Below are 25,672 nucleotides of genomic sequence, written 5' to 3' on the forward strand. Positions count from 1 at the left end.
GGCCAATGGTGAGGGTGCCCCGGTCAACTGTGAGGATGTCGGCAGTAAGGGTGCCGTGGGCAATCGTGAGGGCACAGAGAGTTTGAACTTTCCATGTTAATCCCATCTGTGATGTTTGATTTTCTTTCAATAGCCAGAATCCAGGAAAATGTTGTTTGTTTGTTTGTTTTTTAGGGTAAATGTCCCTTGGCTCCTCCCCTTATGGAGGCAGCACCCATGACATCGGAACAGACTCCTTTGCTGTCACTGCTGGGGTTCTGTGCTCATGGGGTTCTTGAATATTTTGAAAAATTACAAGATCAGTGTGTGTGACTGTGCATTTTTACATTGTGTTGGCAATGTGAAGATTGCCCATAATTGAGCAGGGTCTTTCTCATTTCCTGCCCCTGCCCCTCCTCTTGAACCGTGCACACACATGCAGAACTGGAAGACCTTTCGGATTGAACATACCTGCATTCGTTTCCTATTGCTTTTATTACAATTTGCAAGTTAAAGGCTTAAAAGCAACCTGAAATTAAAGAGTGTATACAGTTCTGGAGGTTCAAGTGTAAAATCACTCTCACTGCACTCAAAAGAATGTCTGGCAGGGCTGTATTTCATCTGTAGGCTGCACAGAAAGAGCATGTCTTTACCTTTTATTTATGTAGAGACAGGGTCTCTCACCATGTAGCCCTGGCTGGCCTAAATCTCACCCTGCAGACCAGGCTGGCCTGGGAGTCACGGAGACCCTCCTGCCTCTGCCTTCACAGTGCCAGGATTGGTTGTACACTGGCAAGGTTTTACCTTTTAGATTTCAGGAACCAAGTTCTTTTGCATCACTGGGACATCTTTTGGGTCATCATGTCTTAGGAGCATCTCTGTGATTCTCTACCTTAACCATGTCTATAAGCTCTGCCATTACTTAGGGTTACCTGCATAATCCAAGACAGCGTACCCACTTTGATGCCTGATCTTATGTGCAAGCCCCTTTAACTCCTGTGAAAACACGGGCTGTGGGGATTAGGGTATTGGAATGCTTGCAGATGGCGTCGTTCTTCCCACCCCCTAATCTGACAGCACAATACGTCCATTCCTCCTCTCCCTCCTTCCTCACTTCATTTCATGGCACAATCACCATGAGACCGGTGACCTGTGAGCCACTAAGTGCACAATGGGTGTCTTAAGCATCCTGGATCCCCAGGCTGGCTCCCTGCCCACCCCCCCAGGGTTCACTCTTGGGTGTTCTGAGTTAATCACAGCACAATACTGTGTGGGCTAAGTGTCACAAGTGGCCTCCGTCATGCCACAGGACGAGATCCCAATACCTGCCCTCAGCCATATGGAGATGGAAGTGAACTCTTACATTAGAGAAGACACTGGAGAGACTTCGGGTTGGTTGAAGATAATTATCTTGAAAGGCAATTAGGATCTCTAGTAAAGATTTCAGTCTATTTTGTCCGTCTGATTGAGTGTTTCCTCTTCATCACTGGAGGTAGAGAATGAAATTGAGCTTGGATTAGCTGAGTCTCCCCCACCCCTTCCTGAAGAAAAGGTTTGTTTTCAGAAGTTGCAGACGGGTCATTTCTATTATATAAATAAAATGTATTTTGTCTGAGTCGTTGGGGAGATTGCAGTCGCGTCGATGCGTCTGCAAAAGTGGAGCGCCACCACTGAAGCAGAAGCAGCGTGCGGGCTTCCTGTCCTGTGCTGTGCTGTCCCCACACGCGGGAGGACAGCTGTATGGTTTAATGAGATTGAGGGGAAAACAGGTCATTACCTGATTGACTTGGTAACAAGGGAGAGAACCTGGCTATCACTATCTGTGTGCTCACCCCTCCCACTTTTAGGGAAAATATTGTTGATTATTTTCAGCAGTTTTCATTTGTTAAAATCCTACCTTAATTAAAGTTTCTCAAGATATCTGAAAATGAAAGGTAGAGCTTATGAAAATGAGATACTCCAAGAAGTAACATATTCTGCAAATTAAAATTGATTTTAAATCAGAGGTGCTATATTGAGCCTTCCCAGGGCGGAGAATAAAGAGGGCCTTGTTAATGTCCCCCTTCGCTCTGTCGGTGTGATGGCTGACCACATTAGTTGTCAGTAACTGCTTGACATTTCACTTTTGTGAATACAAACGTCTATTGATTTTTGTCCCCTTCAGTAATGTATTAACAAGTTCCATATCCCACATTTTGGGTTATACTTTCCATTTTGTGTTTTAGCAACTGAAACAGGAAATGTACAAAGTTACTTTGGATCTTGTTTTGAAATGCAATCACAAGTATTATTCAGATCTTTAGCGAGCCCCAAATACATCATAGACAAGTCGATATTTAAATAAAGTGGAAGATAAACGTCCCTATTCTCTCCTTAGTGAGAGATAACTCTTGCCTGTTAGTTTTTCTCTCCTGGTGTTGGAGATCGGACCCAGAGCTTCACTTATCATTACAAGTGTTCTTCACCAAGCCACACCTCAAGCCCTAATTTTAAAACCCATTTCCTATGGTGCTTTTAATGTATTCTGTTGGTATTCTTTGCTTCCTTTTCTGAGCAGTAGACAGAAATAAGTGCATTGAGATGTACAAAGGATGGGTATTTTAGGTATGGAGGGCAGACACAATAAGGCCATGAGGTGGAAACAGGCCGAAGAGCCCGCTGGGTATCTTAATGCTGGGTTTTAATTCAGTGTAAAAAGCAAGCTGCGGGCTTTCTAAGATCGCCATTGTAGACGGGCTCTTGCTGTAAGGACAGGGCAGACAAGAAGCAGGAGAAGGGAAACAGCGCGTGTCAGGTGGCGTCCTGCCTCTTACCTGCTGCCGCCTCTGTGGTTCTATTTTTCTCTATCAGACTGTCTGGTACACAGGTTTAGTTTGTTTCTTTTGCACTTGACAGTGCCACTCCATCACGAGGCTGTGTGCCCCCGAAGGCAGGCTGAGAGCAGCGCAGGCCTGGCTGTTTCTCTGGAGCCTGCATGTGTGCTGTGCACTTGATAGTGCTGAGTGCACACTGACTCACCGCAGACTTCCCCAGGGGAGGGATCTGCTCTGCCGGCCAGGACTGGGTGTGCATCTCAAAGGCAGGATGCCCGGCCTCTGTTTAGCCTCCCATCTCTGCTCCCTCCCGTCATGTGACAGACAGATCGTTTCATAGCCTTCTTTGTATTCGGGCCTTGCCCCTGCTAAAGGTTTAATTAAGCTTTATTTGGTTCCTGGTTCTTGAGAAAAATTTTTGCCAGAAGCTGCGCTGTGGAGCAGGCGCCTCCCGTTTCGAGGAGGCAGGAGTTTGGAGGTCTTGGCCTGTGTCCTTTTTGCCTTCGGACTCTGGCTCACCCCTGTACTTTCCCTCCCTGGTCCTTGGTGGTAGTCGATCTCTCCTCCTCCCTTTCTGTCCTTTCTGTCAGCTGTGTCATCCAGAGCTGCCCTTGCTTCTGTTCTCGGATCAAAAGCTTTCCGCTCACCTGCTTTAAGTACTCTCTGCTCTGTTGTCTAGGCAGGAGCAACGCTCTTTCCTGCTTTCATCCTCTTACTTAATTAACACCAGGGATCCTGAGTGTAAGAATTATGTCAGAGTCTGGGTCTATGGGGAAGACAAAAATTAGTAGGGTGTTTTTCCTCCTTTCTTTCATTTAGATAGTTAGCAAGGCTGGGGTACAGTTGTAGACGAAAACAAAAATCTTTACTCTCATAGACCTTCCATTTTAATCAGACAGATACAGCAATTACACGGCCATGTAAAGCAGTGTTAAGTTATTGCTGCGTCAAGTTCTGTGAACGAAGACTCCAACGTGCTCAACGTTTATTATAAAGATGTGTTTGGTCAGGAGAGTCAGCCAGAGCTGCTGTGAAGGGTAGTTTGAGACTGGAAGCCGTGGTAAGAGCTGGGGTTGTAAGCATGTACCATGTCCAGCGTTTATACCAGCTTCCTACCTAATGTGCTTAAATAAATACCAAAAGGTTGGTTTGGGGAGGTGATTTACCATAAAAGGCACAGATGGCAATAAACAATCAAATGAGAAAGAAGGGGCGACTTAAAGGTATATAGATGAAATTACACCAGAGAATCCAGGAGGAAAATAACGACTGTGGTCCACGCAGCTCTGAGCTCCTGCAGTCTAAGCACGGCGGTCTTTGGTCTGAACACTTACCGTCTCTTATTCTAAAGCAGACACTGTGGGCCTCTGTAGGTTAGGATCATTCACACCTAAGACCTCAAGGCTCCTGCTCCTGGCATTCGTCTGTCTACCTGAGTGATTTGCATTTTTTTAGACAGAGTCTTGCTTTGTAACCCAGGCTGACCTCAGACTCATTATGTAGCATAGGCTGGCCTCAGACTTGTTGTCCTCTGCTTTCCGAGGGCTTGTGTTGTCACACTTACCAATATTCTTAGTAGTAAATTGCAGACTGGAATTTGAAAAGCGCTAAGCTATTTCCATGCACTCCTTGTTAGAGTGATCAGGGGAACCAAGGGAGAGGAGGCAAACCATTCAGAACAGGTAAGTCCATGAGGCAGCTAAGGCTCAAATTGACCCTTTATGGAGTTCCTTGCAGACCTTCCCTTACACCATCTTGATTTTTATTATTTAACTCATATTCACAAATATTTATTCATAGGAAGCATCTTTCCTCCCTCATAAGACATATTATTCTGGGACAACACCACCCCAAACAATGCACAGAAGTGCCTTATTTATTAGCTGTTTCTTTATTTCTTTATAAGAAAATCAAGAACTTTGACCCAAATACATAAAGCTAGTTATCCAGGGATCCCAGCAGCTGTCTCATGAGTTCGCTGCTAAGCTTTATTCAATACTCGACCCCTCCCGTTAGTCCCCCAGCAGCGTCCGCTCTTGTGCTGTCTTGGTGTTATGCTAGGGCCAAAGGCTCAGGAGGGTCCCAGGAGAGCCAGAGAAAGTAATACAGGAGGGAACAAGAAGAAACAAGAAGCCATGTGAGTGCAGTCGCCACCCCAGTCCGCAGCTCTTGAGATAATGGAACTGATCCACTTTTGGTAGTAGGTCACGTTGGTGTAGACTCCAGGAAGATTCTTACCACATTCCAAACCCCAGCTTATCACACCTATCTGTGTCCAGACACCATCAATGTGGCATGACAGAGGCCCTCCAGAATCGCCCTAGGGGAGACAGAAAGGTCTGAGCTCAGCAGTGAGAAGCCTTACTGGGAGGGGAAGGTCAGTCAGGGGTGAGGGAGAGGTCAGCAGAACTGGAACTGGACCTGGACCCTCAGCTGTGGACTTCTGAAATGCTGGGATCATAGAGTCTGAAAATGTACATTAGCCATTTCTCTTTTTTTTTTTTTTTTTTTTTTTTTTGGTTCTTTTTTTCGGAGCTGGGGACCGAACCCAGGGCCTTGTGCTTCCTAGGTAAGCGCTCTACCACTGAGCTAAATCCCCAACCCCACATTAGCCATTTCTAAATGTTCATCTAACATACTATGGAAAAGCAGAGTAAACTGAATGTGATGCTTCTCAATAAGGTTTCACTACGAAGCAAGACTTACTCCCTGTGATATGCTACCCTCTCTTTTTCCATTGTCTTTTTTTCTGTTAAGTGCTCATTTCTTCTGTGGAGTGACAATGACAGGCATCAGGAGTTTGTCTCCTGTTTTGTTTCTTTGCTTTGTAACAACTTTACTATTTAATGCTGTCCACAGCTCACGTTGTGTGTCTGGTCCTAGGACTGTCCACAGCTCACGTTGTGTGTCTGGTCCTAGGATGTCCACTCTGTTTTGATTACTGCCGCTTTGTAGGAAGCTTTGGAATCAGAAAGTGTGAGCCTTCCAGCTTTGTTCTTCCTTTTCAAGACTGTTTACGGCCACTTGAATTTCCATATGAGTTTTAATATCAGCTTATTACTTTCTCAGTCCAGCTAATTTTTATGTTCTTTCTGTTCTCTGCTTCAGTAATAACATTCTCGTTTTCTTTGTTCTTTTCCAGGTCTAGTTTGCTTCCTGCACCCCAGTACTGTGCTCCCTCTCCCTCTCTTTAGTGGCTGTCTTTCTCTCTGCTCCCTTCCTTCCTGCCCCTTTCTTCAGTACTCAGACTGACACTGGGCCACTGCACTGCATGTCCGGGCTCCTTCCCCAGCGTCTTAGTGTGGAGATCAGGTTCTTCACGTGAGGTAGTCTTGTTATAGAACTGCCTTTGCAACGATGGGTTTCCTCTAACCACTGTGTTAGTGCCAACCATACAATATGTCTTCACTTCATTTCTGCAGACTATTTCCTAATTTTTGTCGTGATTTCATTTTTTGGCTCATTGGTTATTTAGGAATATGTTAACAGCTTCCACACAGCTGAGTTGTTCATATTTTTCTTTTATTTGTTTCGAATTTTATTCTGTTGTTACTAGAGATTCTACTTTGCTTATGATTTCAATCCCCCTAACTGTGTGGAGGCTCAGCCTTCAGCCCCGAGTAAGCTCTGTTCTGGAGAATGTTCAGTGTGCACACAGAGCGTGTTCTGTTCTTTGATGCTTATCTCACGGCAGCTCTGCTGCGGGTGACAGAGAAGCCAACTCTAGGAAGGCAGTGGAGAGAGGTGAAAAGCAGACAGAAACTGGGGCTAATCCTCGGAAGAAAAAGAATAGGACTTTGTCTCCAAGTGGTTTTCTCTAAAACAGCCCATCCTTAGCATATCCAGTAGCAAGAACTTAAATAGAAACACACAGTCTTGCTGGCTTGAGATCAGGGAAACAGAGCTCAGAGCTACCACAACAATTAGAAAGCAAAGGGAGAAATGCTAGGAAGAAGAGAAAGGGGGTGGGGCAGTTGCCTGGATTCAAGCAGACCGACACAGCATACATAGAACGAGGATCCAAGCAGTGGCTGGGTTGGTTGGTCGGTTTTATGATGCTAGAAATCAAACCCAAGGCTTCCTGGAGGCTAGGCAAGCCTGTATGTACCACTGAGGAACACCTATACACTATGATGTCCGACAGTTGATCAGAAGACTCCAGATGACATTTGAAAAGTATTTGATAAAATATTCTTAAGAAAATTAAAAAGTGGGCAATGTGTGCTTACTTCAGTATATTTATGAAAAATTACAGGTTTTTAAAAAAAATGTAGTAACAAATTGGTCTACATCAGCAGTTCTCAACCTGTGGGTCATAACTCCTTTGCTGGGGTGGGGGTGAGGATGTCAGATGACCCTTTCTCAGGGGGTCACACATCAGATATCCTGCATATCAGATATTTACATTTTGATTTATAACAGTAGCAAAATTGCATTTATGAAGTAGCAACAAAAATAATTTTATGGTTGGGGGGTCCCAACAACATGAACTGTATTACAGGGTCACAGCACTTGGGAGGTTGAAAACCACTGGCCTACATCAGTAGTTTTATGTTTGAAGGAGTTAAATTGACATCAATCAACATTATGGAATACACAACTACTCAAAATGCAGAGTTGTGGGGTCTAGTACCAAGGGATATGTCTATACAACTCCCATAGCTGAGGCTTAGGGGGCATAGAAGAGAGGCTGGAGAGACCGTGAGAGTCAGGATGGGGACTTTGCTGTCAGTCTGTCTCTCTCAGTGGCGTCAGAAGCTGCACCCATCACATCTCACCCACACGACTGCATAAATGTGAGCTGAACAAAGACGACAGACAGGCCAGAGTGGACGGGGAAAAGCCCATGAGGCCTCAGCCCTACACAGAGCTGCAGGCGTCTAAGGAATGCGGAGAGCGGGAGAAATTGTCTTCCCCAGGGAGCAGCAAACCAGTCGGTTGTCCAATACCCAGTGGTCAGCCCTGAAAATTTACATGCAAGTAGTGTTCTATAGATGGAGCAGATTATGTTTATGTATTTATATGTATATGTGTGTGAATATATATGCATAACAACAGTGAAATGAAATTGAGGCCATGAATTTGAAAGAGATCAGGGATCGGGATATAGAGGTTTCGGAGGGAGGAAACGAAAGGGGAGAATGATGTAACTATAATCCTAAAAATAAAACAAATAAATTTAAATATTGATCCAGGCCAGTTGATTTGTCCGGAACAGCTCAAGAATTATTATCAGAATTATTGTTTCTTGGGCTGTAATTTATTGTTAATTACAGATAAAAGAACTTAGATCCACATTAAGATCTGGAAGGAAGGAAGGAGGGAGGGAGAGAGGGAGGGAGGGAGGGGGAGGAAGGGAGGGAGGGAGGGAGGAGTGTAGGAACGCCTCCAGAGCACGCACTAACCTTGCAGCTATCTTTGCTCTGCTGTATCTCACCAGCACAAAGCATGTCTTCCTTGATGATCCGCTCCAGATCCGGGAGGAAGAAGCCAATTGGGTTGTACAGTTGTTCACATGCCTCACCGGTAATGATGGGCACTTCAAGTTCTTGGAGGGTAGAGGGGTAATGACCTGCAGAGGAGGACAGGAATGAAAGATTTTAACAACCTGCACAGTGGTCAGGGCAACAGTCAGTCGGCCACCTTCCCACCATGCTTATGGAAAGATCCCAAATGGTCAAATAAAAAAATGATAATGAATTTGAGTTCTTTCTGTTTGAGGGTTTCCACTCGGGCCAGTATTCTAAACAAGGAATGTTCAGATAACTTCTGATCAAGTCAAAATGTAGGTAATCTAGATTATTCTAAGGTTGCTCTTCCTCAGTTTTCTGCTTCCAGATAAATTCCTGTCCCATCTCTACTTCTCCTGGAAAAGTGCTGACATACATTTTGTCGACAAATTAACATACATACACCAAACCAAGCTAAGCTAGACTCCCCAAACATTAAGTCATGTTTAATAGTCTCTGAAGGAGAGCTAATTATGTGTTTAAATTGTTAGCATTTGCTCTGTCAGTGATAACTCGGTTCTACAGGAGTAAACAAACGTGTAAGTGTCAAAAGATATTTCATCTGAAAACTTGTGGACTGATTTGATCTTGTTGAATAATATTAGCGAGAGCCGGGTGTAGACGCCTCCAGTTCCAGGAAAGTGAGATTCGAGGGGTGTGAGTAGAAACCCAGCTTTGACCACTGAGCACGTTTAAGGCTAGCCTGAGCTACGCAAGACCCTGTCTCTCCCCATCTCTTCTGTACCTTCCTGATTTTGCCCCCATCCAGTCACCCAGCAAGAAGCTGGAACTGTCAGCGGCTTTGAGATATTGGGCAAACAGATGGGCAGAACGAGCGACGTGAAGGTGACCCGGGAAGACAGCTTCAGCAGGGCGATATCTCCGTCTGTATTGTGGTGTTTGCTAGGGATGACGATTCTGGACACGTAATATTCCTCGCCTGTGCTTGAGTAATCTCTATCGATGGATCCAAGCCACACACTGTAAAGAAAGCTGAACCAGGTCCTGAGAGGAAAGAGAGAGGAAAATAAAAGTGGAGTGTTGGCCTACAGTAGGTCAGAACAAGCTGCCTTTCTGTACCCCAAAGACTGAACAAAAGAGGATGATACCAACACTTGGTTAACCGTGAGCTAAGGGTAGTCTGTGTCCCTTTCTTCTCTCTGTGTCCTGCCCTGGCTTCTCTTCCTGTGGTCTCTTATATGCTGGTAGCCAGAATTTGCCCTACATACTCTCCCTGTTCTCTCACCCCTTCCACAGTGTGCACGTGTGTGTGTGAGTGTGTGTGTGAGTCAGTCACTTTCAGTTCTTTCAGCCCTTAATGATTTCCCTGGTGCTTTTAAGAAACACTATTTTGTCTTTTTGACAACTCCCACCCAAGACACAGGCATAGACAGACAGACAGACAGACAGACAGACACACACACACACACACACTCACTCACACACACACACTCACACACACACACTCACACACACACACACACACACTCTCTCTCTCTTTGCGTCTTGAGTTCCTAATTAGAAGGTGAACACTGAGCTTTCTTATGCGTCTCACTGACTAGCCTTGTTCTAGTACTTATTTTTTTTTTGTCAGCTCAGCTCAGCTGGGAAGAGGAGCCTCCATCTGTAGATGGCGGTAGACTGTCTGTAGACTGGTCTGTAGGCAAGTCTGGGGCGCATTTTCTCGATTGATGATTGATATGGGAGGGCCCAGTCCACTGTGGAGTGTGCCACCCCAAGGCAGGTCTTCGTGGTATAAGAATGCAGGCTGAGCTAGCTATGGGGAGCAGCCAGGGTTCCTCCAGGGTCTCTGCCTCAGTTGCTGCCTTCAGTCCTCTCCTGTCTTCATGATGGACTACACCTGTAAGCCGGAACCAACCTTTCCTCGCTGGGTTGATTTGGGTCGTGGTCTTTATTACCGCAGTAGGAAGTGATTGAGATAAGACTCTCCCCAATTGGTTGTCACTCTTCTTCCTAACTGATAGGGTTAGATCAGTGTTTTCTCATCATTGTGTAGGCTTCCTGCACTACAGATTAGATCGGATCTTGTGACTGTATTTCTCATCTAACCCTTGGCTTGTCCTGAAGTTAATAACGTAGCCTCACAAATCCATTGTTTTGCCCCTGAACTCTCTGCTGGTGATACAGACTCTTCAGTGTGTCCAGCCCCGTCCGGCAGTCTGTGACCCCAACCCCACCCCACCCCATTTTGGCTCTCTTCCCTCTTGTTCTAGTCTGCTCCAGCTGCTATCGTTTTGGACTTATATTTATAATATTTATGACCTTCTTGAGAATTCTCTTATGTTAAAGCCTACTATTTTGTCTAGACCCATGTTTTCCTGTTCCTCCATGCCCATATGTGTGGGTGGTAACACTTTTTTTGTGAATTTGTATATTTGTAAATGTCTATGTTTATATCCTATTGATTCATAGTATATGCAATATACAACATACTATTGATATATAGTATAAAGGGTAGAATATATAATTCTGGCCTTGGAAGAAACTCTCCCTTGGCATTTTGAAGTCACTACGTCATTTCCCTGAATTTTCTCAGTTGTTAATAGAAAGCCTGTTATTTTGACTTCTGTGCACATTAACTATCTGTTGTTGCACAATTAGTTGCTACAGTGTTTTGTGGTATGGATGAAAAAATACTCCTGTCTCAGATTCTTTGAGTCAGGGGGTCAGATGCGACCTAACTATTTTCTCTGTCTCAGGGTCTCTCAAGCCGCTCCAATCAGAGTGGGCTTGCAGCCCTCCCAGGCTTGACTGAATCTGTTTCCAGCTCACTTATATTGAGTGGGAGTCTTTGTGAGGGACCAGTCTCATGTGGTGCCCACCACACAGCAACTTGTTTTCACACAGTGTCTCTGAGAAAGTTCAGATTATGTTTGCAAGACCCCAGAAGCTCAAGACAAAGCCCCGGTCTGTATTTCAGAAGTAAGCTGACACCAAGGAAAGGAACTGTCTCCTCCCCCCCCCCCACCCCCCGTTCCATTCACTCTGAGGTGATGTAAGGTTCTCTGCTGCCCCACAGATCTGAACACTGGCACTGGTCTCCTGGTTCCCACGACACCACCCAAACACTTCCCAGAAGCCTCTGCGTGTTAGCGCCCAGCTACAACTCACTTTTTTATGCAGTGTGCTGCCGTCATTACCCAGTGGTTACTGATGAGAGAACCTCCACAGATGTGGGTGCTGTCAAACCGCAGGCTGACCTGCCAGGGCCAGTGCCCCAGAGCAGCACCTTGGCCGCCCACAATGCGTCCAGAGTATACAGGCCGTCCACATACTAGATAAAGAAGAGCAGGGGATCTATGCAGATTGAAGTTCCTCCGTTTTCTCCTTGTCCCCAAACTCCCATCTCATCCTTCTCCAGGCTCTGAGCCCTCCCTGAGACTCCTTGCCCTTCCCAATTCCATTTTTTTTTTTTGTAATTTATTTATTTATTTTACGTACAGCATTCTGCCTGCATATGTGACTGCAGGCCAGAAGAGGGCACCAGATCTCATTACAGATGGTTGTGAGCCACCATGTGTTTGCTGGGAATTGAACTCATGACCTCTGGAAGAGCAGTCAGTGCTCTTAACCGCTGAGCCATCTCTCCAGCCCCTCCAATTCCATTTTTAAAAAGACTTTATTTAGATACTTTATCTATATGAGTGTTTTGTCTGCACACCCGAAGAGGGCATCAGATCCCATGGAACTACAGTTATAGACAGTTGTGAGCCACCATATGGGTGTTGGGAATTGAACTCAGGACCTCTGGAAGAGCAGCCAGTCATCCTAACCGCCAAGCCATCCCTCTACCCCACCCCCAGTTCCAGTTTCAGACCCAGCAGTCCTAAGCCGGTCTGAGGACTACTCACCTGACTGCAGCTTTTTCTGTTTGGTTAGAGAGCCCTGGTAAGCCCCTACAGAAAACACATCATATCATTCATTAATACACGGAACACATCACTGAACAGAAAGCTTTCCAGATTGGTGGTAAGGCTAAAATTTACAATGGTCTGCCAGTGAGCGGGGCTCTTAATAATTATATACCTACCTGGCTATGGCAACTGCTGCTTACCTTTGACTTAGTGATTCAAGGTCATCGTCGGGGCATCAAGTATGTTCACTTGTGATACAGTGATACCCTGAGATGCTTTTGAGATTCATAGGCTGTTTATTTTTATGTTGTTTTCTTTAACTGACTTGTCATTTTACAAAACGTATGTTAACTTTCCTTGTGCTGCCTCTCACCTCTTTGCTCCTGATAGCATGCCCTTGTTTTAATCAGCTGTGGGCCAGAGAATTAACGGAACAATTTATTTATTATGCCAGAAGTGTCTCTAGTTTCCTGTGCCTGAGATGCAGATTTCCCAGGCCTGGGTCTTATCTAACTTGCTCATTTCCATGAAGTCTTCCTCTCTGTAGGGAGTGGAGTAAGCCCTGAGCACGTGTGCATTTATTGACATGGGCACAGCCTATCAAGTAGCCTCAGAGCTGTGGGGAAATGGCAGAGCCCCTCACCTCAGGGGGTAAGGCTCAGAGAGATGGCAAACCTTCCTCTGGTTCCTAAGTGGATGTTGATAGTGTGGGCAAAAAATGTCCACAGTAGCTTTTCCCACCAGGTTTATGGCCTGAAGAGTGCTCGCCAACAAAGTCAATTAGATTAGCTAAACTGCCTCCTCAGTCCAGATTTATACCACGTGCCCTGCCTCTTTGTTTATGGCTATGCAATAATCCCACCTTTTTTATCCACTGTATATAACAAACACACTGAGCTTCTGAGCTGCTGCAGCTCCTGTCACCCAACCCCAGCTTCTCTGTGTCTGTGTATGTGTTTGTCCTTTCCATGTTCCCTCATGTCCCCAGCCAGGTGAGTCCCTGGAACGGTACCTGGGCGACCCCTTGTGCTGCTGGGGCTGGAACGCGTTAGTCATGTGTTCCACCACAGAGCCATTACCCAGTTTCTTTCAAGCATCCGCTCAAATCATTTCTCTTGGAGAGGCCACTTTATACTAACCTGTTACCTTTTTTTTTGTTCTTCTGTGTTATGTAGGATAGGTCAGCCTAGACTTCCCAAATGTAGCTCAGTCTGGCCTCAAACATGTGATCTCCTTGCCTTAGCTCTTCTGAATGTTGGGATTACAGGCCTATATTGTCCCTGAACTTTAGGTGCCCTTTTCCTTTCATAACATTAATATGACGTATAATTTACATTTTCAGTGTGCACCGATTTAGGAGTCCCATGAAGGCACAGGACCTTAGTTTTGTTTACTGCCTTATCGAACCAGGACATTCTAACAGTGGCGTGTATGCAATAACCTTGGAGGAGTTTCTTGGATGATGCTACTCACAAGTAACACCTACGTTATCATAAGATGCCTTCTTGAGACAAAAACCTTTGCTTTTCTCCCCTCTTGGCCGCGCCCCTGGGGCTCACCCAGCAAAAGCAGCAGCAGAACCATGAGGCCCGCTGGGCCCATGCCTCTGTCCTCAGGTGTAGCACTTCCTGCTTCCGGGACTCAGGCCCCTGGCGGAAGCCAGCTGAGGAGTAGCTGCGGAAGGGGCAGGACCACCTCCCACTAGATGGCGCTCTCAGAATTTTCCCCTTTGCCTTAGCCAGACTGCAAGGGATTTAAGCAGAGCAGCTGCGGGACCGTGCAGCGCCCCCTACTGTCTCGGCGGAGCCACTGTGTGGAGGTGGTGGTTGTTTTCGTTTTGTTTTTGCCAGGGGTGGGTGTGGGTAGGGGTTGGAATAGCAAGCTGAGGGTACTGGGAAGGACTAAGGTCTTGTCTGTCCATAGCATGAAGCTGGAATGTGGGTAGGATTCTAGAATTAGCACCCCCCCCCCAAAAAAAAAATGGAAAAGAGGAAATTAACCCACTCTCTGAGTTAAATCCGTTTGTTTTTACAAATCAAGTTTTCTGGAAAATAAACTCTACAACAGTGCTTTGTGTATGGGACATTTTTTGTAGTGTGGTCTCGGGGTTAACACCTGGGGTGTGTGTGTGTGAAAAGTCAGGAGGGGAGTGTGACGAGGACATCTGGAGTAAACCTAGGACAGCCCTTGAAGACCAGAACTGGGAGGACTTGGGTTTGTGATAGCTTAAGAGCTTATAAACAGGGTTGTTGAGTGTCTCCATGCAGATTCCTGGCCATTCTCACATGAAAGAGGTTCAACTACAATCCATGCCACCTGCCCAAGAGCTTTCTTGTATTCAACTTAAATTCCTCTGAGGCTTTATTTGGTGCAGATGATCTGTTCTTACCAGGATATAGGTCCTCACGGCTGTGGATTATCTTTAAAGTGTATATCCTCATATAAAAGGAGAGGGGAGGGGATATGAAAATACGTCAGAGTAGGCCAGAAGTTTGTTTAGTGCAGTTGCCCTCAGCCTGATTCCTCCCACGCATGCACCGTGTGTGCATGTGTGTGTGTGTGCATGTGTGTGTGTGTGCATGTGTGGTGTGTGTGTGCCTGTGTGGTGTGTGTGTGTGTATGTGTATGTGCATGTGTGGGGTGTGTGTGTGGTGTGTGGTGGGTGTGTGTGCATGTGTGGTGTGTGTGTGTGTGTGTGTGTGTGTGTGTGTATGGATGTAAGATAGGCTGGCCTCAAAAATGTGATCTTCCCAAGAGTTAGCTTTTTAGACCTGTACCACCCTGCCCAACCTAGTTTTTATATTTAAATAACTACATTTTAAAGATGCGTTTAGAAATGAATATTTAAAAAAAAAAGTCTCCATGTATTTGCTTACCGACCACCCCACTACATTTTCACCACTTTCCAGACCCACTTGTCTTCAGTTGTATCTGTCAGATAAGACGCCATCTTGGCGGTTACCTTACCAGCTTCTCACAGGCCTCTGTGGGTTCTGTACATACTCTGTCTTTGAGTTTACACATCCACTCTGGCTTTGTACCAACCGCTATGATTTTATCATCATAATTTTTGGCTTTCTGCTTTCCATCTTAATTTTTTTTCTGAAGAAGAAAAAAAATCACTTGTTTTAGTCATAACCACCTTTGTGGTTATTTCAAATAATTTCTGGTGTTCACAGACAGTTTTAACTGTGAATGTGGCTTTTTAAAAGGTCAGAGAGCTGGGAATAGCTCCGTAGCAGAGTGTTTACTTCACATATGAAGGGCCCTGGATTCTACCCCAAGCATTGCAAAAAGAGAAAAGTCAGATCTTCCTTTGACATTTGCCTCTTAGCTTCTGCTTTGTTTTGCAGTGACCCTTGGGCTCCAGACAGGTCTTTGATTTGTCAGGAGTAAAGGTTTGCACAGACACTGTTGGGTCCCATGATTATCCCAGATTCTGGACTTCTGCTATCACTGGACAAATGTGAAGTTCTAACCGACTTCTTTGATAATTTAGTTAAGTTGCTCACAGATCCTCTTTTCTCAGTTGTTAAAATGTGCTATAAAAATGTATTTTGATACTGCTGTCTGTTACGTTTTGTTGGAGGCAAACTCTGTGGGATGTAACGAGGCCACAGCTACTTATTCTGAAAATTGGAGAGTAAAAAAAAGAGTTGTCTTGCTTCTCTCATACAAATTATAGTTCGTAGAAACCAATTAGGCTCAGCCCAGGAGGGACAGAGTCTGCCTAATAAATGTGTTTGGACTAGTAAGAAACTTAAAAATTAGAAAGTCACTACTTACAACCCATCAGGAAAATTGATTAGGGCTGTGGTCCCTCCCAAGTCGCTGGAAGCCTTAGTTGAAAAGTGGATGCAGATCTTAGGCTGGTACCTTTGAACCCTCTGATCAACGGTGGCTAAAAAGTGGGACAAGGCAGACGTGTGCCTCTTAATGTCTCAAACATGAGGCACACAGTCCCTCCTGTGCAGCATTCTTGTCAGAGAAAGAGGCCCGAGCTCTAAAGCCACTTCCAGTGCCGAAAATACCAGGGATGAAAGTTCCAGTTAAACTACAACACAAGGAAGTAAATAGAGTCAGAATGTGGGACACTTTCTAAAGCCGCTAACCCCGTTTTTGTAGTAAGTCAACCCCTTGAGGAGGAAGGGGGAGAGACACTGCTCTGGGTCACAATTCACTTTAAAGAGGAATGTAAGTGTGCTATCCCCGTTTGTATCTCAACTTAACAAACCAGCTCTAATAAGTCCCTTTCCTCCAAGGAAGGAAATTTGATAGACTCGGATATTGGATGGGTGACGTTAATCCTGGTAGGTATGACAATGAATGACCTTGGGTTATGTAAGGACCTATATATTTTCAAAGAGAATCATGAACCCATGAGTACTTTGTAAATCTGAGCTAAATTCTCTTTGTCATTTTGGAGAACGCCCCAGTGGGTTTTAGTCCATAGGACTGTTGTGCACCGTGGCCTTGAACAAATCACCTTTATCCAGTGGCCTTTCTCCCGTCTCCTGCTGGGCCAGGACGGGAGGGAATCAACTGAGACTCACTGTAAAGATCTCTTATAAATGTGAGCCGAGAGATCAGTGAGGAGGACGGAGTCGTGAAGAAGGGGAAGATCCAGATCACCGAGAATCTCTACTTCTGTGTGTACACCTGCAAGAATGGAAGTGTGGAAGAGGTGCCCATCCACGCTCACCGCGGCCCTGGACACGACAGATGAAAGGCGGAGGCAACCCAAGGTCCAGCCACGAATGAACGGGGTCTGTGTCTCACTCGGCCGTTGTCAGAGAAGCTTCTTCTCGAGGTAGATGGAAACCACCAATAGAGACTCGAAACTGAACCACACGGTGAATAGCTGATGCCCTCGGGGCTCGGGGAGGCCTGCGGAAGAGGAGACAGAAACATCTGAAGAGCCAGAGGGGGTGGCTGAACCAAGGAAACCATGTCTTCCAGACAGAACAGGGCTGATGCACACATGAGGTCACAGAGACCCTGGCAGCAAGCAGAGGATCCACACAGGTTCAAACCAGACAGGCTCCCAGTGCAGAGAAGGGAAATGGACAAAGGCTCCCACCTCTACACAAGCTATCTTCAACGATTTGCAAAGGAAAAATTGTCTCTAATAAAATCTCACGAGTTATATGAAGCATACTTAAAGGCAGTCATCATGCCCAGCAACACAAAACAAACTCAGTAGTAATTTTTGTAGACTTTTTATCTCATTGTGTGTGTGTGTGTGTGTGTGTGGTGTGTTGTGTGTGTGTGGTATGTGTGTTGTGTGTGTGGTGTGTGTGTGTGTGTGTGTGTGTGGTGTATGTGTGTGTGTGTGTGTGTGTGTGTGTGTGTGTGTGTGTGTGTGTGTACTATTTACCTATTTGCTTTCTAAAGAAAAGGAAAGCACCAAGGCCATGGAGTTGGGTGGATGGGAAGGTGGAAAGGATTCGGGAGAGGTTGGGGGAGGGGAAACTGTAATCAGAATATAATGTATGAAAGTTTTTTTCAATTAAAAAATATTAAGACTAGGAAAAAATATATGTGAGCTGCCCTGTGGTTGCTAGGATTTGAACTCAGGACCCCTGGAAGAGCAGTCAGTGTTCGTAACCACTGATGTCTCCACCCCCACACCCCCATCCTTTATAAATGTAACATTGATTATGCATTGTCTCTACGTCGTCCCATGCTTTATCGATTCTACTTTTCCTCTACAGACATTTTGATTTCAGTTCACCAATCAAGAATCACACTGAGCCTGCCCTTTTACTGTTTCCTTGATTGTTCTAAAGTAAGGAAGCAGCAAGGCATTGGGAGTAGTGAGTGTACATCTTATGTCTGCCTCACAGACACTCTCGGAGCTCTCTGCTGCTGCTTCTGTCATGGGTGTTTGATTCTCTGTCCCCAGGCCTTGCAGTCAAGGTGCTTTCTCAACTGCCTGTGCTGTAACTGAAGCTGTGAGTTTGGGAAATACCAGTATGGAGGGACTGTTGAGAACTTCGTAACTTCTCGTGGGGCTGTGGACAAGTTACTACCTCCTTAACTTTGCAAAATGGGAATAAATAATACTCCATAAGACTTTCATAATAATTAGATGTATTAGTACTAGCATTGAGCTTGGATTTCACCTACTAAAGAAGCCTGATAACCTAGCGAGCACAAGGCCCTGGGTTCGGTCCGAAAAAAAAAAAAGAAAAAGAAAAAAAGAAAGAAGCCTGATAAATGGCAGCTTCTGGTTTTGGTTTTATTCTCAGCAAAGATTACCTTGGTGGCAACCTAGATTTGTGACAGTGGATATTGTAGGCTTGGATATCCCAACCTTGGCACTGGTGACTTTAGGGATCAGATGATTCTTGGTTGTGGGGTAGCTACCTTGTCAATTGTAGGATATTAAGGAGCATTCGTAGTCTGCCAGTAGATGGTGTTACCTACTACTCGTTGGCATATGGCTCCAGACATTGTCAAATGTCTCTGGGGTGAGAGTCAGTAGTTGTTCTATAGAGTAAGGCTGCCACATTAGGAACTATTATTATAATATCATCATCATCGTCATCACCATCATTATCTTTGGTTTTTCACAGCAGGATTTCTCTGTGCAGCACTGGTTGACCTGGAACCTGTTCTATAGATCAGGCTGACCTCGAACTCAGAGATCCGCCTGCCTCTGCCTCCCAAATGCTGGATTTAAAGGGGTGCACCACCATTGCCCTGCTCATTAGGAATTAATTTTTATCATGGGTATCCTGAAGGAAAAATAGAGACTAAATTAACTTACGTGTTGTAGAATATTTGTATTTCTGTTTCTTAACAAATTCAGTCTGTTAAATCGATTTGTCGTATAAGAAAATAAGCGAGTCCCACATAAAACCATCCCCTAAAGAATAGCAGACATTGACATATTGCTGTAAAATTATAAAAAATACTGTCTTTTATCCCGCCCTAGATCCGGCACCACAATGCCCCAAGATATTGGTAGATATCGTCATCCCAGTCAGCAAAGCGTCTCACCCACTTTGCTCCATCCCATATCCCACTGCCGATGGCTACTCTCTGAACCTGGCAGCAATCTCTCTACCCGTCTAGTTCCCAAGGCAGGTTGCCACCATGGCAGGGATAGACATCCCAATTCCATGGCAGCCCAGTGTCTCCAGCCACCACATATGCTCTTGAATTCAATTAAACCGCCACATGAAAGAACATACAACACAATAACCTCTGATCCAATTGATAAGATATAATTGCCCACCTAAACATACAAAGCCCTGTACACATCCATCCCTTAAGAACATTCATAACAACCTGTAAATGTGCAGAGAGGAATCTTTTTTTTTTCTTTTTTTCGGAGCTGGGGACCGAACCCAGGGCCTTGCGCTTTCTAGGCAAGCGCTCTACCACTGAGCTAAATCCCCAACCCCGCAGAGAGGAATCTTAACAGCTGCCTCCATGTTCTCCTGGCTGCCTCTCTCTCCTCTGTTGTTCCAGTCTCCTCCCCTCTCTAAAACTTTTCTCCTGCCCATCCTTCCTTCTTGTCCAATGACAGGCATCGTTCTATCTTGTACCTGCCTACACCTGTGTGATGACATCATCCTACATTGCCATTTTTGGTGCCTTTGGCAACAGATACCTGTGACCTCTACTGGGAGATCCAGTCTGGGGCTGGCAAGATGGCTTAGCTGGTGAAAAGCTTGCCATGAAATCCTGTCTACTCAGGTTCAATCCCTGGAACCTACAGTAAAGGAGAGGGCTGACTCCCAAAAGTTGTCCTCTGGCCTTCACGCAGGTGCTGTGGTACATGTGCCCCTGCACATGCACACAGGCATGCCCACACACATGTACACTCAATATATGCTATCACCACTACCACCAATAATAATAATAATAACAATAATAATAATACTTAAGAATTATAATAATAAACACAAATTTAAAAGGCCCAATCAGATCTTAGTTCTTGAACCTGGACAAGAAAATTTTAGTCAAGCTTTAGTTTCAGTACAGTAAGTCATAGAATTAGTTAATATATATATATATGTATATATATATATTCTTATTAACTAGCTCTATGATGCGATGCGCACACACACACACACACACACACATATATATACATATATGTATATATATTGCATTTGTTATATCAAGCCCACACCCTGGACAGCCCCCTCTTTTCCCTAGATCTTTATTTTATTAGCTGGTTTGTGGGTATCTCTTGACTGGGACTGACCCCGCCTGACTTCTGCCCTGCTTACCTTCTTGTAGGGATTTGTATATATTCCATAGCTTACTAAAGAGAAAATACTTCCCCTTTAAAATTTTTGCTTCTACTCATACTGAGTAATTCTTCATGGTTTTAACAGTTGGGTTTCTATAGTGTGTAGGTCTCATTTTGTTCATTTAAAAGCTAGATTGAAGCAAGGCATGTTGTTGTAAAAATATAAAAAATTAAAAAAAAATAGGCTGTCTTTTACCTCGCTAGGTCCAGCACCGCAGTGCCCCAAGATATCTGCTAGATATCATGGCGGAAACACATCCCAACTCCGCAGCGGCCCAGTGTCTCCTGCCTTTCCTACACTCAAACCGTCACATAAAAAAACACACAACACAATAATCTTTGACCCAATTGTTAAGATATAATTGCCCACCTAAACATACAAAGCCCAGTACCATCCATCCCTTAGGAACATTAATAACAACCTGTAAGTACACAGAGCGGAATCTTAATGTCACCTGCCATGGCTTCTCACCCTCTCCTGTCTCTTTCTCTTTTCGTTCCAGTCTTCTCCTCTTCCTTCAAACTTCTCTCCTGCCCATCCTTCCTTCTCATCCAATGACAGGCCTTCTTCTATCCTGTACCTGCCTCTCACCTGTATTTTACAAATTCAATGGGGAGAAGGTTCTGGTGAAGTCACCTGAGTCCTGAGCATGTGACTAGGCAGCCGTCCTTGGGGCAATGGAATTAGCATCAGAGTACAGATAACTTCAGGACAAACCACTACAAAGGCTGTAATCCCAGGACTTGTAAGGTGGAAGCAGGATCAGGAGTTCGAGCTCATCTTCAGCAATATAGAAAGTTTGGGTGTAACCTGTGGGTCATATGGACCCCTTTCTCAAAAACAAACCAAACAAAGGAAGTACCCGTCAATAACTGGCCTGGACACTTCCTGTTCGTTAGAACTATTAGAAGGAAAAGAAGGTAACTTGTACATTTGATTCTGCTTTCAAGCTGTTCATACCTGCTCCAAAGGAGAAATAAACAACTGCGGATGGAGACTTAACTCCAATGAGATGTACAACAGCTGGGGTCAAAGGGCGGGTGTCATTCTGGTACAATGGAAGGAAGAGCCCTTGACAGACCTTTTCCAACAGTGGATGATCCAGTTTTGGAGTCAGGAAGTTATGGATAAATAGGTTAACACTATCTCAGTTGTTTTGTGACACTGTTTTCATTTGTAGATGTGGGATAAATAGTCACATTCCTTGGTAAGACTGAAATTAGGTGATATTGAAAGTGAACAATGTATATCTAAGACTGAGGAATCAATCATAAGGCAAATGCAAGCTTGTGCCATAGTTGGGAGATGAGATAAAGATACAAATCACCTGCAGAATCCACTGAAGCAGGTCTACACACACACACACACACACACACACACACACACACACACACACACACACACACACACACAGAGGACTTGGCTCAGCCCAGCCAGTCTTGGTTCTATTGGCTCTAGACTTTATCTTTTTGACTTCTGGAATTCAAGGCTTGTTTGAGCACCCACAAAAGATTCAGTTTACTGCATTCAAAACTTTCATAGAAACTAGAGTCACCATTTATAAGAGGAGTTATTTCTTTCACCATTATTTAGAACTTTTATTTTTTCCCAGCCAGGCACCTCCTTCTTGCTTATGTGTGGGGAAGCCACATGAGTAGGTAGGTGTGGTTTAAAGAGCCCCCAAAAGAGAGCAAGTGGTAGTGGCCTTGGATGGACTGGGATGAAATATTCTTACAAACTATTCTTACTAACAAAAACTGCATAAGATTGTAGTATTAAATTCTTCTCAACCCTAATTGTAATGATGGTTCTTAAATGCTTTAACCTCCCTTCTAGCCTGCCACTCACCAGAGGTAGTGGAAAAGGAAGATTATTAGGATGTGGGAGAGCGGACCTGTTTAGGAATTGTTCTTTAGAGCAAATCCCATCTGCGTTGTCAGGAAATCAGCCGTTCAGTCCGCAGGATTCAGCAGCAGCAGCTCTGTCCACTCACAAACACTCCAAGGATGCACCAGCAGTCCACTTCGGTAGAGTTGGGTAGCAACCACGAATCAGCACAAGGTCGTAGAGTCAGCAGGAGGAACCAGATACCAGGGATGCCAGGAGAAGTTCTCAGCTCTGCCTCTCTTAGCAGAGACTCAAGACCAAGAAGCGCTGCAAAGCTGTCCGTGCCGGCAAGCTCAGCCTCTCTCGCAGCCTGTTGAGTCCTATTCATACTCCCTCCAAACATCACATGTCCTCCACATGTCCTACCTCACTACATGTCTTGCTCAGCATGTAAGTCTGTCTTAGCAAAACGTCCCGTACTTGTGTATCAGCTAACATCACTCTGCCAATCGGCCTGAGGTGGAGGAAGTGGCAAGAACCGGCCGGCGCACCACTGGAAGGTTTTTGGTGCATTTCTATGGAGTCATGACAAATGGAGCTCAACTACAAAATGTAAGGTGAACCAATGCATGCGTGATGTTAGGGAAGAATCCTTTATCACTCTTCCTTTCACGTGCTTGCTTTAGGAAAACATCCTTTCACCCGTGTCCGCCTCAGGAAAACACTCCTATGTGTACCTGCCCTAGCAATAAAAAAAAAATCCAACTAACAGGTGACTTTCCAAAGAACTCATAAGCTTCCACTTCATGAGATCACTTCTCCAGAACACGGTATGGTTTTGTAAGAAAATACAATGCTTCTATTTAGACTCAGGATATCTTCCCTCAGCAGCCAAAGAATGATAAACACATAGAGTTAGCTGACTTCCCTCTTAGAGTCCAAGGTAACTACCTGCTGGTTTTTCCCCCATCAGTGTTTCATACTGTGGACAAGAATGAACGTTTCCTACAAATTATATTATTGCAAGTATGCTGACTTGAAATTATTCTCAAGTTTATCCCTATAATACACGAGGAATATATTTACAGGAATCTTTTGGTTTTCTTTTACACGTAACCTTTGCTCTGTCTCATGTTTTATGTATTGTATTCATGTTTTGGTTTTTAAAAGTTTGCAGGACTGGTGGTTGCAATGCAATGCAGTTGTCTGGCATGTATGTGTGCACGCATATACATACACACACGCACACACGTACAGTCTGTTAGCACAGGAGAAGAGAGACATCTAGGGTACAGGAGTATGATGACCTAGGCTGTGATCAGAGCTCCTGGTCTCCTGTTTCTGACAGTCGACAGCTGACTTCTGATTTTGCGTCATCTAATGCGTCTATTAAAAAGCAAACATGCCTTAAGGTCAGAGCTCCTTGGTAAAGGACTTTCAACTGTTTTCTGCTTCTATAGCAATCTTTTATCTACTTGTGGTTTGTTTTTGTTCTGCTTTGTTTTTGACTGTAGCATCGAGATACATGGCTTCTTTCGCAATCTAATTAGGTTCTACACATCCAGCATCTCTTTCTTACATTTCAGCACTCTCCAGTGTCCTTGGTAATAATGTGATCTGAAAGGAATTCTTCCCGGATCTTTTTTTTTTTTTTTTTCGGAGCTGGGGACCGAACCCAGGGCCTTCGCTTGCTAGGCAAGCGCTCTACCACTGAGCTAAATCCCCAACCCATCCTGGATCTTATTGACAGAGACAGCATCACTTTGAGAATAAATTATAATCATTCTTTGAGTCTTGATTATAATTTGTATAATTTTACATTTAGGGCTTTGGGGGGGGCATTTTTTTTTTGCAAAGTTCATAGCACTTTATGTATTTGGAAAACTTTTTAAAAAATAATTTTTTTCTTAAATTTATGAATATGGGGTTTTATCTACTGTATGTCTTTGCTTTCATGTGTGTGCCCGGTGCCCACAGAGGCCAGAAGAGGGCATCACATCCCTTAGACTGGAGTTACAGACAGTTGTGAGCCCCCATGTGGGAGCTAGAAATAGAACCTGGGCCCTTGGGAGAGCAGCCAGTGCTCTTGACTGCTGAGCCATCTCTCCAGCCCTGAAAAGCTCTTATAATGGTCCTGGGTTAGATCGCTTACCAGCATGTAATTACCTTATTTTTGTGGTTATTAATGAAAGCTATCATTTTCAATAGTGATTTTTCCCCTTTTTGGTATTTCATGAAATCTGGGATTTGCTTTGCCATTGTTCATTCTACTTCATGCCAGAACCCCTTCCAATAGCTGTTTTATCTGTCTTGTGATATATTGTTGTTTTAGTATTTTATGGAAAAAAATGGCCCTGGCTAGTGTGTAACCTGTGCTTTTCACCACTTACCTCTATCTGCCAGAGCTGAGGAAAAGAACAGTAAGGCAGCCTTGCTTATGTTATATGAAAGGTGTTTTTAGACACTCTCTATAACTTCAACAAAACCTTCCCAAACACCCCTCCAGGGAGCTCGGCCATGAAGTACTTCCTGTGGGTGGAGCTAATGAGAAACTCAAGGAATTTCCCTCTACATTTTTCTGGGTGATCCGTGAGCACCGGGCACAGGCAGCCTTGACCTTTGAGCTCTTTACACTAACGTGTCCCTTAGCTTCTGAATGAGAAGTGTCCAGCCTTTACTATGCTCCCTGTGGTGGTGTATAAGAATGCCCCCAATTGCTCATATATTTGAGTTCTTAGCCCCCAATCGGTGGACTGGTTGGGAAGGGTTAGGAGGTGTTGTCTTTTTTGGAGGAAGGCCCATGCCATTTCTATTTAGTTCTTTCAAACTTGTGTTTTCAGAGTAGGAGGTAAACTCCTCAGCTACTGCTCCAGTGCCATGTCTGCCTGACTGCTGGCACGCTCTCTGTCGTCATGGTCATGGACCCTTTGAACTGTAAGCTTCCAAGAAACTCTTCTATACGTTGCCTTGGTCATGGTGTCTCTTCACAGCAATAGAGAAGTAATCAAGTCACTTCATCCCTTGCCTCTGGAGGTCACACCTTGTTGACTCATTGCTAGAGAGTACAGTAGGGCATAATGAGGTGACTGATGTGAAAGCAGGCTATAAAAAGTCCCAGGCTCTTGCTTTCACTCTCTCCTCAGTCACTCCCTCATGGGAAGCCATTTTCTCAAAGCCATTCTGCAGAGGGGTCCCTGTGAGTGGGTGGGTAAAGAATGACAAGCAAGCTGAGGTCTGCTGCAGGCACATGAATGAGCTCAGGTATGAATGTGGAATGGGACCCAGACAGCAGCAGTTCGTGACCCACACAGAAAGCAACTAAGGTTTGCTGTTTCAGTGGCGTACCTATGGGAGTGATTTGATGTAGATGGCTAGTGCACTGTGTGGGCTCCTCCAGC

General features: G+C 44.7%; 2 protein-coding genes across 7 annotated transcripts in view; one reads left to right on the plus strand and one right to left on the minus strand.

Moving 5' to 3' along the window:
* Sh3d19 (SH3 domain containing 19) overlaps nt 1–25,672 on the plus strand; it is a 159,797-nt gene that overhangs the window by 16,966 nt on the left and 117,159 nt on the right. The window lies entirely within an intron of this gene.
* Nucleotides 1,372–13,905, minus strand: Prss48 (serine protease 48). 2 transcript variants are annotated; one of them, XM_039103747.2, is made up of 6 exons: nt 13,737–13,842; nt 12,175–12,219; nt 11,435–11,597; nt 9,048–9,307; nt 8,198–8,364; nt 1,372–1,465 (listed from the first exon to the last, which is right to left on the minus strand). In XM_039103747.2, exons 1-6 carry the CDS (start codon nt 13,777–13,779, stop codon nt 1,463–1,465), a joined length of 681 nt encoding a protein of 226 aa, XP_038959675.1. In that variant the 5' UTR covers nt 13,780–13,842; the 3' UTR covers nt 1,372–1,462. The 2 variants fall into 2 exon arrangements, with proteins under 2 accessions (XP_038959675.1, XP_017446782.1); XM_017591293.3 differs by lacking the exon at nt 1,372–1,465 and adding an exon at nt 4,668–5,112 and having other exon boundaries at nt 13,737–13,905.

The sequence above is a fragment of the Rattus norvegicus genome, chromosome 2 (assembly GCF_036323735.1).
Source record: "Rattus norvegicus strain BN/NHsdMcwi chromosome 2, GRCr8, whole genome shotgun sequence".
Classification (NCBI taxonomy): Eukaryota; Metazoa; Chordata; class Mammalia; order Rodentia; family Muridae; genus Rattus; species Rattus norvegicus.